At 49.9% G+C, this 15265-nt stretch overlaps 1 protein-coding gene across 3 annotated transcripts in view; it reads left to right on the top strand.

The window, feature by feature from the left end:
• Positions 1-15265, top strand: part of ANO10 (anoctamin 10) — a 335794-nt gene that overhangs the window by 290313 nt on the left and 30216 nt on the right. For 2 of the 3 annotated variants that reach the window (XM_073232454.1, XM_073232455.1), the window contains exon 13: positions 4051-4227. The exons of the other annotated variant lie outside the window; for it this stretch is intronic. In XM_073232454.1, coding sequence (XP_073088555.1) covers positions 4051-4143 — 93 coding nt within the window. In that variant the 3' untranslated portion in view covers positions 4144-4227. Of the gene's footprint in view, positions 1-4050; positions 4228-15265 lie in introns of those variants that run through there. 3 annotated transcript variants of the gene reach the window in all.

The following is a 15265-nucleotide window of genomic DNA, read 5'->3' on the forward strand; positions in this document are numbered from 1 at the left end:
GACGGAGGAGGCCCCTGGGACCTAGTTAAAGGGGGGCTGAAAGGCTCAGGCTTAATCTGCAGGGAATGAAGGTGGAGGAGGTGAGATGGGGGAGGAGATGGTTGGGGAGGAAGGGAGAAGGGCTGTTGTAGGAGAAGAAGGGGAAGGGAGTGAACAGGAGGCTTCTGCGGGGGCGGTGGCTTGCAGGCTAGGAGAACTTGGGAGGGGGCGGGAAGACGAGGAGGCGGAAAGCTTCAATATAGGGAATCTCCTTCCATTTTTTCAGGTGCTGGCAGTAGTTAAAAAGATCGCAAGTGATGTTAGGATCAAGAGTTCCCCCTGCAGGCCATTGGTTTTTTTTTGTCTAGGGGGTATGTCGGCCAATCTTGGGAGCAATATTTACGGATAAGTTTTGGTTTTATATCAGGCATCAGGGAGAGGGTAGCCAGATGCTTAAGCAGGCATTCAAGAGGTGAACTTTCAGGGAGGGATGAGGAGGCTCCCATGGCTAAAGGACAGAGAAGGAGACAAACAGGGGAAGACAAACGGAGATCCTCGGACTGGAAGCAGACCACAAGGAGACAAAGGGCGTCCCCGATGATCCTTGGTGGTCTGCGGAAACTCGTATACGAGTCGGAATTTCTTGGAAAGTGTGGGTCATCACCCAGACTTCCCTAAGAAGGCAGAGTACCGGAGTCTGGAGGTACCTAGCGCTAGGCGTTTTCAGCGGATGGAACAGAAGGAGGACGGGGGGGAAAGGGAGCGTTCTCATCCACAAAGGAGTCACCCCGTTTATGGCTGTTGGAGGGGGGTGCCTGAGAGTCAACCGCTGCCGTGAAGGCCTGAGGCGGGGATTTATGACTGTCGTAGGAGGGGCCTGAGCGTCTGCCGCAGCCGTAAAGGCTTGAGGCGGGGATTTATGGCTGTTTGGGGAGGGGCCTGAGGGTCCGCCACAGCCGTGAAGGCCTGAGGCTGGGAGAGTTCCCTCCTCATCCCCGAGCGTCAGGGCCTTGCCGGACGATCACGGTCAATGGCACTGCGATAGCTCGGGGAAGAGTGGCCTCCCCCCAGGGAAATTTTGCTTAAAAACTTTCAGCACTGATGGAAGGGATGGTGAATGCGTTTGACTTTCGGAGGAGGGGCCTGAGCGTCTGCCGCAGCCGTAAAGGCTTGAGGCGGGGATTTATGGCTTTTGGAGGAGGGGCCGGAGGGTCCACCGCAGCCGTGAAGGCCTGAGGCGGGGAGCGTTCCCTCCTCATCCCCGAGCGTCAGGGCCTTGCCGGACGATCACGGTCAATGGCACTGCGATAGCTCGGGGAAGAGTGGCCCACCCCGGGGGGAAAACTTACCTAAAGGCCAGAGAGGAGTGGTGAGTGTGATGAGCCAGCGCCGGAAAAAGAGGACGAGGGTAAGCTGCTGCTGGTGTCGGGGGAAGATGGGGCCCAGTTGGGGCGTCCCGTCTCCCGGGTTTCGGCACCAATGAAAGTAAAGGAGCGACACATAGCAGCAATTCACCGGAGAGTTCCGCTTTATTAGGGAAAGGTGCTGGGTTATATAGGAGGGTGCATGAATTGATTGAGGTGTCACTTCTACGGGGCTGGTGGCTGTTGGCTAGGTGCTGGGATTGGGAGGGGAGCGAGAGGTGATTGGGCTTCAGGTGGCGCCGGCGGGAACTGAGGACCCCGAAGAGAAGCCGGAAGTTTGCCTTCTTACTGGTGGGGCCCTTCACTGGTCCCTGTGGGAGCCTGGGAGACATGTGGACTACTTGCCTGGTAATAGCAGGTGAGGTGGAAATGGCCCTAATTCGGTTCCTGCTGTCAGGCAAGCAGCCTTGCAGCCAGTTTAACCCGCTGTTGTTTGAAGAAAATGGTCTGCTTCTGTTGATCATAGACTTAATTCACTTTTAAATGTTGCCATACTAGAGGGTAGACAAGGGGCCTATCTTAAATTGAACTGGAACCAAAAAGTACATTCGTTCTGGGGGAGAGAAAACTTTTTGTCCATCCTCTCCTGTGGCCTCTTCTATAGATTTAAGTACAGAAAATAAATAGCAAGGCAGGAAGGAACAGAAAACACGAAGTCAAGCATTTGAGAGCTCTAACAGAAGGCGCCTCTGCCAGATCTAGATTGTTTTATTCCCAAGTACAGGCTTTATTTATGGCTCTGCCTTAGTAAAGAGTTTGTTTGGGATCATAGTGCACATAATTTTCATTGTTCAGACAAGGCAGGGAATAGACAGCTATCTGCCACTTGTTTGGCTTCTTTCTTTGATCAGAAAAGAATGCTCTGACCAGGACTGAGAGGCCATCCGGACAGCCCTAGCCAGAGAGAGAGGCAGTTGATTCAGAAGTGCTAAATGGGAGCAGTAACAGCTTCATGGGATGGGATAATAAGTGGGATAAGGTTCAAGGGCAACTAGTCTGGTGCCTGGCTGTTGGCCATGTTCTCAGCCATTATCTGCAGGCCTGCCTGGGCCAGCAGAAGAAACACCAGGAGTCTGTGCAGTTTTCTCTAGTTTCCTCTTTTTCCACATTTTCTGAAAACCAACTGCACCAGCATTTCAGATCTGCACCAGTTCTAAAACTTTTTGTTGCCCACCACCCCTTAGGTTCACCCAATTCCCTTCCAAGCCCTGTGTACTTGGTTAGAGAGTGGTTAGTGGTAATGAGTTGGTATTGTTGTGGGAGGGCAGAGTGGGCTTTATTTCCATTCATGTTTGGTGGTATGACTTGGTTGTTTGTCTATCCCCTAGCTTCAGGATTCCATCAAATGTCAACTTGTGACAGTACCAATACCCCTATTATTGGGACTTATTAGTTAAAAATAACATACCTACATCTTCCCTCTCTGGTACTTGGTCCTATTCTGACATCAAACAGCATGCTCAAACCAGTCTAACTGTAGACAGAAAAAGGCTAAGTTATTGTGAGTTAATTACATCAAACAGAGTGGCAGTCTCGGGAACGAATGGCTGATCAGCACATAGCTAGTGCCTTGAAACTAATTTCTGTAAGAAGCAGTAATTCTACAATGCAGGTGTTGCTGAGGCCTGAAATACAGACGGAGGTGTCTTTAAATGGTCCTCCATTAGCCCTGAAACCATCTGCTTGTTTGCAGCCGAAATATAAATTTTCCACTGTACTTAGCACCGTGCCAATGGCATCCTTCCAGACAGGGAAGCAGCATAAGCAGGAGGCCTGTGCAAGCACTCCTGCCAGTCTGCTCTGCAAGGCCCTTCGAGTGCATTTGCACTGATTTGATGAGGGGACAGAGAACCAGAGGGAAATACAGTGTCTTTTCCAAACTAAGCTCCACTTCTGACACTCCCTCGGGCTTCCGAAGGACTGAGTGTCAGTGTGCCCTCAGGGACTGCCTGCTTGCATTTGGACTCAAAAGTCTTGTCCTCAGCTGTAAAACAGTTGCCAAAATCAGTATGATCTGCCATGGAAGAGATACAAATAAAATGGGGAGGCAAGTTTCTATTGTAGGAAAATCACTGAACAAAAAAGGTGGTATTAAGTGTGGAACTAGAGTGGGCTGTGCATCCCTTTTATCCTTAACGTAGTTTCCAGTAAATTCTGTATTAAATTCAGTCATACTGTATTTATGTATGTCTAATTTTCTATAATTAACACCCAGCATCACTACATCTAAGTGTACTGGAGAATCAAAACACTTCCTCCCCAAGACTGTAGTCATAACCGTTGAGGTAATTTGATGTTTAATACACACACACAAAATGTTCACATGCCCATTTGCTGAAGGACCTCTTCATGGAACTTCCCTCACAGGTCAGCCAGTGAGGACAGCATCGGCTTCTGTTTGCCATGTTACCCGAACTTAAGTCATTTAGTTAAGGCTTATCACAGAAAAGTTACTTCTCAGGCCACTTGGAATCATAGTCTCCACATGGAAACATTCATAGAAAGCATCTTTTTCACAGATAGAGCATTGATTTACTCAAAATATATTTCCTCATGTGACTAAACGCAGAGAGCTAGTATGAGTTTCTGAGCGTTGAGCTTGAAGGGTCCCCACCAGTAAGATGGCAAACTTCCGGTTTCTTTTCAGGGTCCTCGGTTCCCACCGGCGCCACCTGAAGCCCAATCACCTCTCGCCCCCCTCCCAATCCCAGCACCTAGCCAACAACCACCAGCCCCGTAGAAGTAACACCACAATCACCCTATGCCCCTTCCTATATAACCCAGCACCTTTCCCTAATAAAGCGGAACTCTCCGGTGAATTGCTGCTGTGTGTCGCTCCTTTCCTTTCATTGGTGCCGAAACCCGGGAGACGGGACACCCCAACTGGGCCCTGTCTTCCCCCAACACCAGCAGCAGCTTGCCCTCGTCCTCTTTTTCCGGTGCTGGCTCATCACACTCACCACTCCTCTCTGGCCTTTAGGTAAGTTTTCCCCCCGGGGTGGGCCACTCTTCCCCAAGCTATCGCAGTGCCATTGACCGTGATCGTCCGGCAAGGCCCTGACGCTCGGGGATGAGGAGGGAACGCTCCCCGCCTCAGGCCTTCACGGCTGCGGTGGACCCTCCGGCCCCTCCTCCAAAAGCCATAAACCCCCGCCTCAGTCCTGAAACTTTTTAAGCAAAATTTTCCCGAGGTGGGCCACTCTTCCCCGAGCTTTCGCAGTGCCATTGACCGTGATCGTCCGGCAAGGCCCTGACGCTCGGGGACGAGGAGGGAACGCTCCCCGCCTCAGGCCTTCACGGCTGCGGCGGACCCTCAGGCCCCTCCTCCAAAAGCCATAAACCCCTGCCTCGGGCCTGAAACTTTTTAAGCAAAATTTCCCCGGGGTGGGCCACTCTTCCCCGAGCTATCGCAGTGCCATTGACCGTGATCATCCGGCAAGGCCCTGACGCTCGGGGACGAGGAGAGAACGCTCCCCGCCTCAGGCCTTCACGGCTGCGGTGGACCCTCAGGCCCCTCCCCCGACAGCCATAAATCCCCGCCTCAGGCCTTCACGGCTGCAGCAGACTCTCAGGCCCCCCCCTCCCTCCAAAAGCCATAAACGAGGTGACTCCTTTGCGGATGAGAACGCTCCCTTTCCCGCCCCCTCCTCCTTCTGTTCCGTCCGCCGAAACCTGTTCGGTCTGCCGAAAACGCCTAGCGCTAGCTACCTCGTGACTCTGGCACTCTGCCTTCTTAGGGAAGTCTGGGTGACGACCCACACTTCCCAAGAAATTCCGACTCGTATACGAGTTTCTGCAGACCACCAAGGATCATCGGGGACGCCCTTTGTCTCCCTGTGGTCTGCCTCCACTCCGAGGATCTCCGTTTGTCTTCCCATTTGTCTCCTTCTCTGTCCTTTAGCCATGGGAGCCTCCTCATCTCTCCCTGAAAGTTCACCTCTTGAATGCCTGCTTAAGCATCTGGCTACCCTCCCCCTGACACCTGATATAAAACCAAAACTCCTCCGTAAATATTGCTCCCAAGATTGGCCGACATACCCCCTAGACAATAACAACCAATGGTCTGCAGGGGGAACTCTTGATCCTAACATCACTCGCAATCTCTTTAACTACTGCCAGCGCATGAAAAAATGGAAGGAGATTCCCTGTATCGAAGCTTTTCGCCTCCTAGCTCAAAATCCCAGCCTCTGCACCACCTGCTCCCCGCCCCAAGTTCTCCTAGCCTGCAAGCCGTCTCCCTCCCCTCCACACACTCCCAGTCCCTCTTCAATTACCTTTGACCTGGCCAAGGAGCCTCCACCATACAGACTTCCCCCTTCGGCCCCTCCCCCTCCTACAACCCCTCCACCCTCCGCCTCTTTCCCCGCGGCAGAAGCCTCCCGTCCTCTCCCTTCCCCTTCTTCTCCTACAACAGCACCTCCCCCTTCCTCTATCGCCGCCACCGCTGCCTCTTTCCCCACGGCAGAAGCCTCCCGTCCTCTCCCTTCCCCTTCTTCTCCTACAACAGCCCCTCCCCCTTCCTCTATCGCCGCCGCCGCCGCCCTCCACCCCCGCAGAAGCTTCCATCCTCTCCCTTCCCCCTCCTCCACCATCTCTTCCGGCACCTCACCCCCTCCTCCTCCGTCCCCCTCACCTTCCCCCCTCCTGCAAATAGAGCCTGAGCCTTTCAGCCCCCCTCTAACTAAGTTCCAAGAGCCTCGTCCGTCTTTGCCCCCTCAGATTCGGTCCCGAGGGCCTCCCAAAATTATCGTGGCTTTGCCCCCATCACCTGTTTCCCCCGCACAGACTGAGCCAGAACCCTTCAGTCCCCCTCAGACTCGGTCCCGAGGGTCTCCCAAAATTATCGCCCCGCTCTGGGAAGTAGCAGGATCCGAAGGCATCGTGCGCATTCACGTCCCTTTCTCCTTAGGAGATTTAGCCCAACTAGAAAAACATCTAAGTTCCTTTTCCACTGATCCCATGACATACATCAGGGAGTTTCAACGGACCCTCCAGTCTTACAGCCTCACGCATCATGACATTTTTCATGCTCCTGGCCAATACTCTCCTCCCTGAGGAGCGTAGACGAGCTTGGGACTTCGCCCAAACGCATGCTACCGAAACCCACAGGACTGACCCCACCTGTCGCCCTGGTCCCACTGCTGTCCCTGAAAAAGACCCACACTGAGATTATAACACCGCCATGAGTCTCTGCTCTCGAAATATTTTTGCCTCCTGCTTAATAGCAGGTCTGAAAAAGGCAGCTCGTAAAGTAGTCAATTTTCAAAAGCTCCAAGACATAATTCAAAAGAGAGATGAAACCCCCTCCGAGTTCTTAGATAGACTCACTCAAGCCCTATTACAGTATACCAGCCTGGACCCAGAAACACCTGAAGGAAGACAGGTCCTAATGACATACTTTCTAGCTCAAAGCTACCCCGACATTAAAGCTAAACTCAAAAAGTTAGAACAGGGCCCCACTACCCCACAGACTGAGATCCTAACAGTGGCCTTTAAAGTCTTCCATAACCGGGAGAAGGAGAAAGAATGCCGTAAACAAAAGGCTGATGAGGCCAATTTCCAAATGTTGGCTCAGCTGATAAAACCACAACCTGGGCGCCCCTCTACAAACAAGCCCCCTCCCCAGGAGCTTGTTTCAAGTGCAGAAAAGAGGGACACTGGTCAAGGGCATGCCCCTCCCCCAGATCTCCTACCACCCCATGCCCCAGATGCCACAAAAAAGGCCCCTGGGGGTCTGATTGCCCAACCACCCAAAGGGGAGGCTGGACGAACAACCCCCATCTTAAGCCCACCATAGTGGGGCTGGCAGAAGAAGATTGATGGGGCCCAGGGGCTTCTCGCCCGACCATTTCCATCACCAAACAGGAGCCCAGGGTTACTTTAACAGTAGATGGTCGCCCCATCTCCTTCCTCCTAGATACAGGAGCTACCTTCTCAGTCTTGCGAGAATACCGGGGTCCTACCACGCCAGCCATTACTCCTATAGTCGGGGTAGGAGGTAAACAGATTTTCCCATTAAACCCCCCCCCCTTTTATGCACAATCCTAGACAATCCCATACCTTTCTCCCACTCCTTCCTGGTTATGCCCCAGTGTCCCATCCCTTTACTAGGACGGGACATCCTTTCTCTCCTCCACATTTCCATAACTATATCCACTCCCACAGCCCCCAGTACTCCCTTTCTGATGGCCCTCATAGCCGACAACCCCCCTCTACCCAATGAAAGCTCCAGTTCTGCCCTCATACACCCTGTAAATCCCAATGTTTGGGACATTACAAGCCCCTCTGTGGCCCTATGTCCCCCTGCCTCTATCAAATTATGTGACCCTTCTCAGTATATCTGTCAGGCCCAATACCCCCTAACCACTTCAGCCCTCATAGGCCTCCAACCCATCATTCAAGTAGACCCACTCACTCCCCATTTAATACCCCCATATTAGCTGTTAAAGAAACCAACAGATCTTTCCGCCTTGTCCAAGACCTTCGCCTCATCAACATAGCCGTTGTCCCTATCCATCCATCCCTTAGTTCCAAATCCATACAGCCTTTTATCGCAGATCCATGCCTCAGCATCCCACTTCTCAGTCCTAGATCTCAAGGACCCATTTTTCTATCCCTCTAGACCCCTGCTCCCAAGATTTTTTCATCTTCACCTGGATGGACCCATACACAAGACATTCTGAACAACTCACTTGGACAGTTTTGCCACAAAGCTTCCGAGATAGTCCCCATATTTTTAGACAGGTCCTAGCTCAGGACCTCAAACAGTTTCATCATGATCACTCCAAGTCCACCTTATTATAATACATAGACAATCTTCTACTCTGCAGTCTCTCGTGGGAACAGTCTGAACTTGACACTGCCTCCCTACTTAACCTTCTAGCTTCCAGAAGTTACCGAGTATCCCCTGTCAAAGCTCAAATCTCTTCCCCTCCTGTCACTTACCTCAGATTCCTTCTATCTCAACAAAGAAAGTCCATTACCTTAGACAGAAAATGGCTCCTCTCTGACCTGCCCATTTCCAAAACCAAGACAGAAATCCTTTCCTTTCTAGGCCTGGCTAGATATTTTAGAGCGTAGGTCCCTAACTTCTCCCTGCACCCTGTTGGCAAGACCCCTATAAGACCTCAGCAAGAGCCCCCCTAAAAAACCATTATCCTCCTCACCCCAATACTCCTTCATTAAGCTCTGTCAAGCCCTTGTAGAAGCCCCAGCTCTCCATCTTCCTGATTTGTTGAAGCCCTTCTCATTATACATTCATGAGAGTTCCAGTCAAGCTCTAAGAGACCTAAGCCAATATTATGGCCCATCCTTTGCCCCAGTAGTTTATCTCTCCAAGCAATTAGACCCCACAGTTCGGAGATGGGCCCCCTGCCAACGAGCATTAGCCGCTAGACAGCTCTTGCAGAAGGCAGCTCATAAACTGACATTCAGGGCGCCCCTTACCATTCTGTCCCCACATCACCTAAAAGATCTCTTAACCTACAAAAGTTTATAGACTCTCCCTCCCTCCAGACTCCTGACCATACTGTCCTCTTTCCTCCAAAATCCCGTTCACCCCCTTTACCATCCATACCGAAATCATGACTTTTTCCTCCTTTACTGCTCTTTTGCTTTTTTCCTCATTCTTATTGTCTTCCCCGCCACCCCAGCCTCCTTTGTATGGCGATTCAAAGTCAGACAGACTTACACACAGCATCAAACAAAAGTTACTGCCCTCATTGCCACACCAGACTGCCCTCTGAAAAGCTGCTCTGAGCCTTTATACCTCCACTTTCCTCCCTCCATCGAAGTGTTCACTAGCAGCTACCCTTATTCTCCCTACCTCTGCTTCCTCTATGACCAAAAACAAGCCTATTGCAGGTGATAGCCAGACACCTACAAGAGATGTCCCTACTGGTCTTGTGCAATTCACTACATGAGTAACTTCCGGTACCCACAGTATTACTCCTCCAACTGTTTCATGAAATATCCCAACGGCTCATTCTCCTTATCAATCCCAGACCCCTGGGACTCTCGATGGGCTGCCAGAGTCACAGCCTCAGTTTACTACGGGGGGTTCCTCGACCTCCCATGGTACCCTTCATATCTCTCAAAAGTATGTTCCCTCTCATTCTCAGATCTCTCAAGTTGCATCAGATAGGAGACATTCCGAAAAAGTCATTATCCAAACTCTTGACGGCGCCTCTTCATCTTCTTATCCCCACCCCTCTTCCCATTTCTCCTACTCTTCATTACAGCTCATTCAGGACACCACCATCTTTCTCAACCACACCCTTAACACAGCCAATTGTTTCTTGTGTGCATCACTACAGCACCCACTGCTGGCCGCCGTGCCCCTTAATATTTCCAACTATTCCTTCCATGGAGAAAGACAACCCCTCTGCGCCCTGGCAGGCATACCCCTATGGGAACCAGAATACGCAGATAATCTCACCATCCACCACTGTGTAGGCCCAACTCCACCCCCCCCTCCAGTGCACTTCACTGCCTCTCTATCTACACCCCTACCTCCGGCTCTAAGACTTTTACGCAACTGGGACACTTCTTTTGGTGTAATGGCAGTCTTTTCAACTCACTGCCTCTCAACTCCGATACACCCTGCATTCTCGTCACCCTAATCCCACAGCTTACACTTTACAGCATGGCAGAATTCCTTGAGCTCCAACCTCCCTTGCACTCGCACACAAAAAGGGCTGCTTTCCTTCCCATCATGGTCGGTATCTCTTTAACCACCTCAGCCATTGGGGTGGGGTTTTCGGGATGAGCCTTGGGTCACTCTCTAATGGCAGTTAGAGATCTCGACGCCAAACTTGAGGGAGCCCTGACATCCACTGCCGATTCCCTAGCCTCTCTCCAAAGACAGGTCACTTCGCTAGCTAAAGTCACCCTTCAAAACCGTCGGGCCCTAGCTCTGCTTACAGCCGAGAAGGGCGGCACCTGCATCTTCCTCCAGGAAGAGTGCTGCTATTACATCAACGAATCCGGCATTGTAGAAACTGACATCACCAAACTCACCGACCTTGCCTCCAGCCTCCACTCTGCTTCCAATTCCAACCCATTCTCGTCAATACTAACAAACCCCCTCCTCACCTGGCTCTGTTCCATTGCAGGCCCCATAATAATCATTCTTCTCGCCTGTCTCTTCTTACCCTGTTTAATAAAGTTCATCAAATCCCAAGTCGGAAAAATCTCTAATCAAGCTTTCAACCAGCTTTTACTCAGGAACTACCAGCTTCTGGCCAGAGAAGATCCCTCACTCTCAGGTGACCTCCTCACCACACGCTGAGATGGACCCCTCTCTCCACTAGAAACTGTTCCTAGAAACAATGGCCGCAGACGCCTGGCTCCTGACACCCATATCCTCTTGGCACCATTGGAATCAACAGGTCCTCAACCTGTGGTTACAGGGAACCTTCATTGATTTCCAACCTGAAGAAGTCCACATCTACTCATCCTTACTGTGGGGAGTCCTATCAACCCTTTCCTCCCAATCCTCAAACCCTCACTCCCTTCTCCGCCCCTGTTCAGCAAGAAGCAGTCAGAGAGAAAGCAATGTCCACAAACCCATAGAGGAGAAAGGGGGGAATGAAGGGTCCCCACCAGTAAGATGGCAAACTTCCGGCTTCTTTTCGGGGTCCTCGGTTCCCGCCGGCGCCACCTGGAGCCCAATCACCTCTCGCCCCCCTCCCAATCTCAGCACCTAACCAACAGCCACCAGCCCCGTAGAAGTAACACCACAATCACCCTATGCCCCTTCCTATATAACCCAGCACCTTTCCCTAATAAAGCGGAACTCTCCGGTGAATTGCTGCTGTGTGTCGCTCCTTTCCTTTCAGAGCTGAACAAGTCGGAGCAGCCTGGTGTGGCCTTGGTCACGGTACCTTCATGCTCCTTGTACGCATGGCGCCCTGGTTGAAAAGTACATCCATGTTTTCTTATGGTTTTCAAGAGTATATCTAAATAGTTTACTGTGCTGGCAGGCCTGGGATGTCTTTTATTTATTTTTTTTAAAGAAAATTTAAATACACAAAGACTCACAGTATTGCAGTCATAAAAGGTTCCATTACAATCTAGGTAGTAGGATTCAAATACTCTTGCCCTACAGAATTAGATACGAGGCCAGTAAGATTTTACTGTTTTAAAATAAAATTTAAAATGACAGTACTAGGACATACTTAAAATTACTTAGAGGAATAATCTTATGCAACGACTTCATAGTAAAATACAATTAAAAGACAAAACTTGTACAACATTTTTATTCCTTTCATTTTACCTTTCTCTTGGCTGATGTTAAATACAGTAAGGTTTTGTGAGGCAGAAAAAAAGTCACAGAATGTAGTACATTTTATTGTTCATTTTCAAAGCAATTAGCATAGTGGAAACAATCCCAGCCTCTCATTTAACACAAATGAAAGACTCAGATCGCTCTCTTCCTCCTTCCAGTTTTCTTCTTAAAGGATGATCGTCTGGAATAACAATGCTGAAAGAGAAATGAATAGTATTCAAATATAATATAAAAAGTCACAAAAAATCAACTCTTAACACTTGAGAGACACTTGGCTTTAATAGTGTTTTAAAAATCCAACATTTTAACACAACATTAACCCTAAGTGTGAAATATAAATTAGTTGAGATAGGTGGTTTTTTATCTTAACTATTTAGTAATGTAATATGCATATGTTTTTTAATGTTTTTGTTGTAAATTCTTTTATTGTGTATTAAAATTAACTGGTAAGATTCGTTCCAGTTCCCTGAGGTAATTTATTATAAGTAATATGAACATTTCATACCTGGAGAAACAAGATTCCGAGAGAAATCGATGCTTGACTACAGAGGAAGTAAAAGCAGTGCCTCCTTCTCTGACGGCGACGGCCCCGAAGGCCTCTCCGTCCGGGCCGCCGGCCGCCGGGCAGTACCGCCCCGTGTGTCTGTTTGAATCAGCCTCACTGGGGGCTGTTGAATAGTCCCAGTAAAATCGACTTGAAAGCAAGGGAATACAGGCGCTGGACAGACACCGTGACTGGTCGGTCTCAAGGCTGCAGGGCTTCGACCGGGATCCCGGGCCCCGGGGGCGCGGAGCTGGCGGGAGAGGTCGCGTTCGGGGCCGTCCCCTGAGCGCGCAGAGCCCTGGGGCCAAGGGGATTTCGGTCACGGGTTCGATTCGTCCTTCCACAGATGTGCACCTTTTGCTCCTCTTAGGGAATAAGGAAAACAAGAGCAGCATGAAAGGAGCAGTTTTGGAAGTTATGTGTGTTTGGTGAAATTGTGAGTGCTGATTATAATTCTTCACTTGCCAGACTCTTAAATTCCACCTTTGACTTCCTCAAAGGACCAAGCACTAAGCTGAAACTCAAACCCATTTTCAAAATGATGATACATACTCCTGGCTTCCTTTCTGTCTCTTCTCATTTGGTCCTTTAACAAATATGGAAATGACAGTTGTAAGGGCTATAATAACAAAACCTAAGACCTCTAAGGTATAATTAATAAATTATGTTAATAAATCAGTTTGTAGAAGAACTAAGATTGTTCTTTTACATCATTTGAGAGCCCAAACCCTCTGTGACTGAGAACTGCCAATTATGAGAAACTGTTTTCAGGTTTCCTTTGCTAGGGTTAGGATCCAAGTCCCTAACTTGTGATTTTTAAATAGTATCTGTACTTCGTCAGTATTTTCAGTGAAACTCTCTTTGTAGTCGGGAGCATGTTGCGGCACCCGGTGGGGGGCCGTCGCCCTCTCTCCTGCCCTCGGCCGCCCCCTCCAGCGTCCCTCTTGCTGTTATGGCTTGCTCTCGCGTGCATGAATGCACCCGTGTCGTGCTCCTGCTCGAGTCCTTCCGCCTCTCCGTGCTGTTCAGAAGCCCTGGCCCCTCACCGGCCTGTGCAGGCCCTCCGCTCCAGCGCTGCAGCGTGGGAACCGCTACTCAGACACCCGGTATTGATTTGCCTTTGATCATTCTCTTCACTACTGGCTCCCCTTTGTCTGCTCGGTTGCCTGGGACGTTCTTCTCCTCTTTTAAGAGATACCTCATGGATCACCACCCAGTGAGGCCTTCCTTCTTGGGCACAGGTCGGGCTGCACTTTGATCACGCCCCCGTGTCTGTGGCCTGTTCCAGGAAAAGGCATGGGCCACACCAGAATGTGCTTGTGTGTTGTTAATGCCTAGCTTGTGGTGGGTGTGAACTGAAGAGCCCCGTTATAACCTGGGTCCACTGATCACGTGTTTGTGTGTATGCTCCAGGAGAAGGCGGTGTTTGCGCTGTGCCAGAAGTAGGACCATGGTCCTCAGGAGAGAGCCTCAGAGACAGGCCGTGGGCTTCAGAGTCACACGCGTGTGGGGTAGGGAGAAAAACATCCTATTTGGAGTCAGAACAACTACAGTCATTTTGGCAGTCTCTTTAGGTCAAGGGACCTTAACCAGCATTCTAGCAATTTGGGTCTGCGGGGTGGATTCCAGTCTGAACTCTGGCATGGAGAAGCCATGCAAGCTCCGGCACGTCTCGTGACCTTTGCTTCGGTGTCCTCATCGCTGAACTGAGGCCTCCCTTGAGGTGCCTCCATCATAGGGGCAGCTCTTATCGTGAAGATTCAGCATGCACACCGTGGGGGGCTGCTTCCCCAGGTGACAATCATCTGATCACAGGGCACCATTATTTAAAATGCCTGTGTCCCAAATGAAAATTTGGGATGTTGTATGTTGAATTTACTGTTTGTCTTTCTTGCTATAGACTTGTGAGCTTGCTTTGACTTTTTAAAAGGATACAGACCAGCTCTGTGGGTAACTAGCTACATAAAGAAGCAGTTTGCTTTTGAGATTTGTAGCACACCTATCTTTACAGTGCATTCTGTGTATTCTGACTGTCATGAGATGGGCGGCATGTGATCCATCAGGTAAGCTCCTCAGAGTCATCACTGGTGTTCTTATCAGCCATGATAGGTGTGCGAGAGACAGTGCTCACATGCTGAGAACTTGCAAGCATAATGATGTGACTGTTTCAAAATTAGCGATAAACAGGTGATGGCAACTCCTCTTTTGCCTCTGTTATTTCAGTATCAGCTCACATTTAAAACCTTGCCACTAGAAAATGTGGGCATGATGAGTTTTAAGTAAATATTCTGATGTTTTGTAAGTGAGTTGAATATGGTGAGTGAAAGCCTTTGCAAGTCCTGTACTTTTGGTGTTTTTCATCCTGTTTCTGGGCAGCGAAGGCTCCAACTCAACATGAGCGAACTGCACCCTGTTTAGCCCCTGCAGATGCAGCCAGCCCCTGGGGCAGGGGCCCTGAGCCCCATGCACCCAGACCCAGACCCAGTCTCGTTCTCAGAGACCCACTCAGGAGGTGCCAAAGGCTGACACTGAGTGGTTGCTGGGGCAGCTGGGACCACTCCTGCTCCCCTGGGAGCTGCATTTCTGTGACTGGATGTGCTCCTGTTTGCCACTGCAGCACCTGCCATTAGGCTACTTTTATGCTGGGGGCACCCTGCCAGGGGGAAGATTTCTTTTTTCCCTCCTTGCCACAATACATTTTCAAGTATGGCTAAAATAATTTCATCTTAACTAACTGCGCCACATGAAGTAGAGGAAGACTGTTCTTTTTAGACCCAAAGATGTAGTAATTACCTTTGGCAAAGCAGCTGATGAAAATCTAACAATATTAGATAAATATATCAATAATAAGGTAATGATAAGTATACATGGTAGAATGAAATTCAGTTTTTTGGAAAAACCCCACAGATTAGGAAGTGTTAAGTAGTTTGCCAGTTTCTCATAAACTAACAGAAAGCTTTGAATCTTCACAGAGTCACAGCGCAGTGAGTCCACAGAGGCCGGGGGCTCAGAGCGGCTGCTCCTGGGTGG

This window comes from Manis javanica, chromosome 3 (genome assembly GCF_040802235.1).
Source record: "Manis javanica isolate MJ-LG chromosome 3, MJ_LKY, whole genome shotgun sequence".
NCBI lineage: Eukaryota > Metazoa > Chordata > Mammalia > Pholidota > Manidae > Manis > Manis javanica.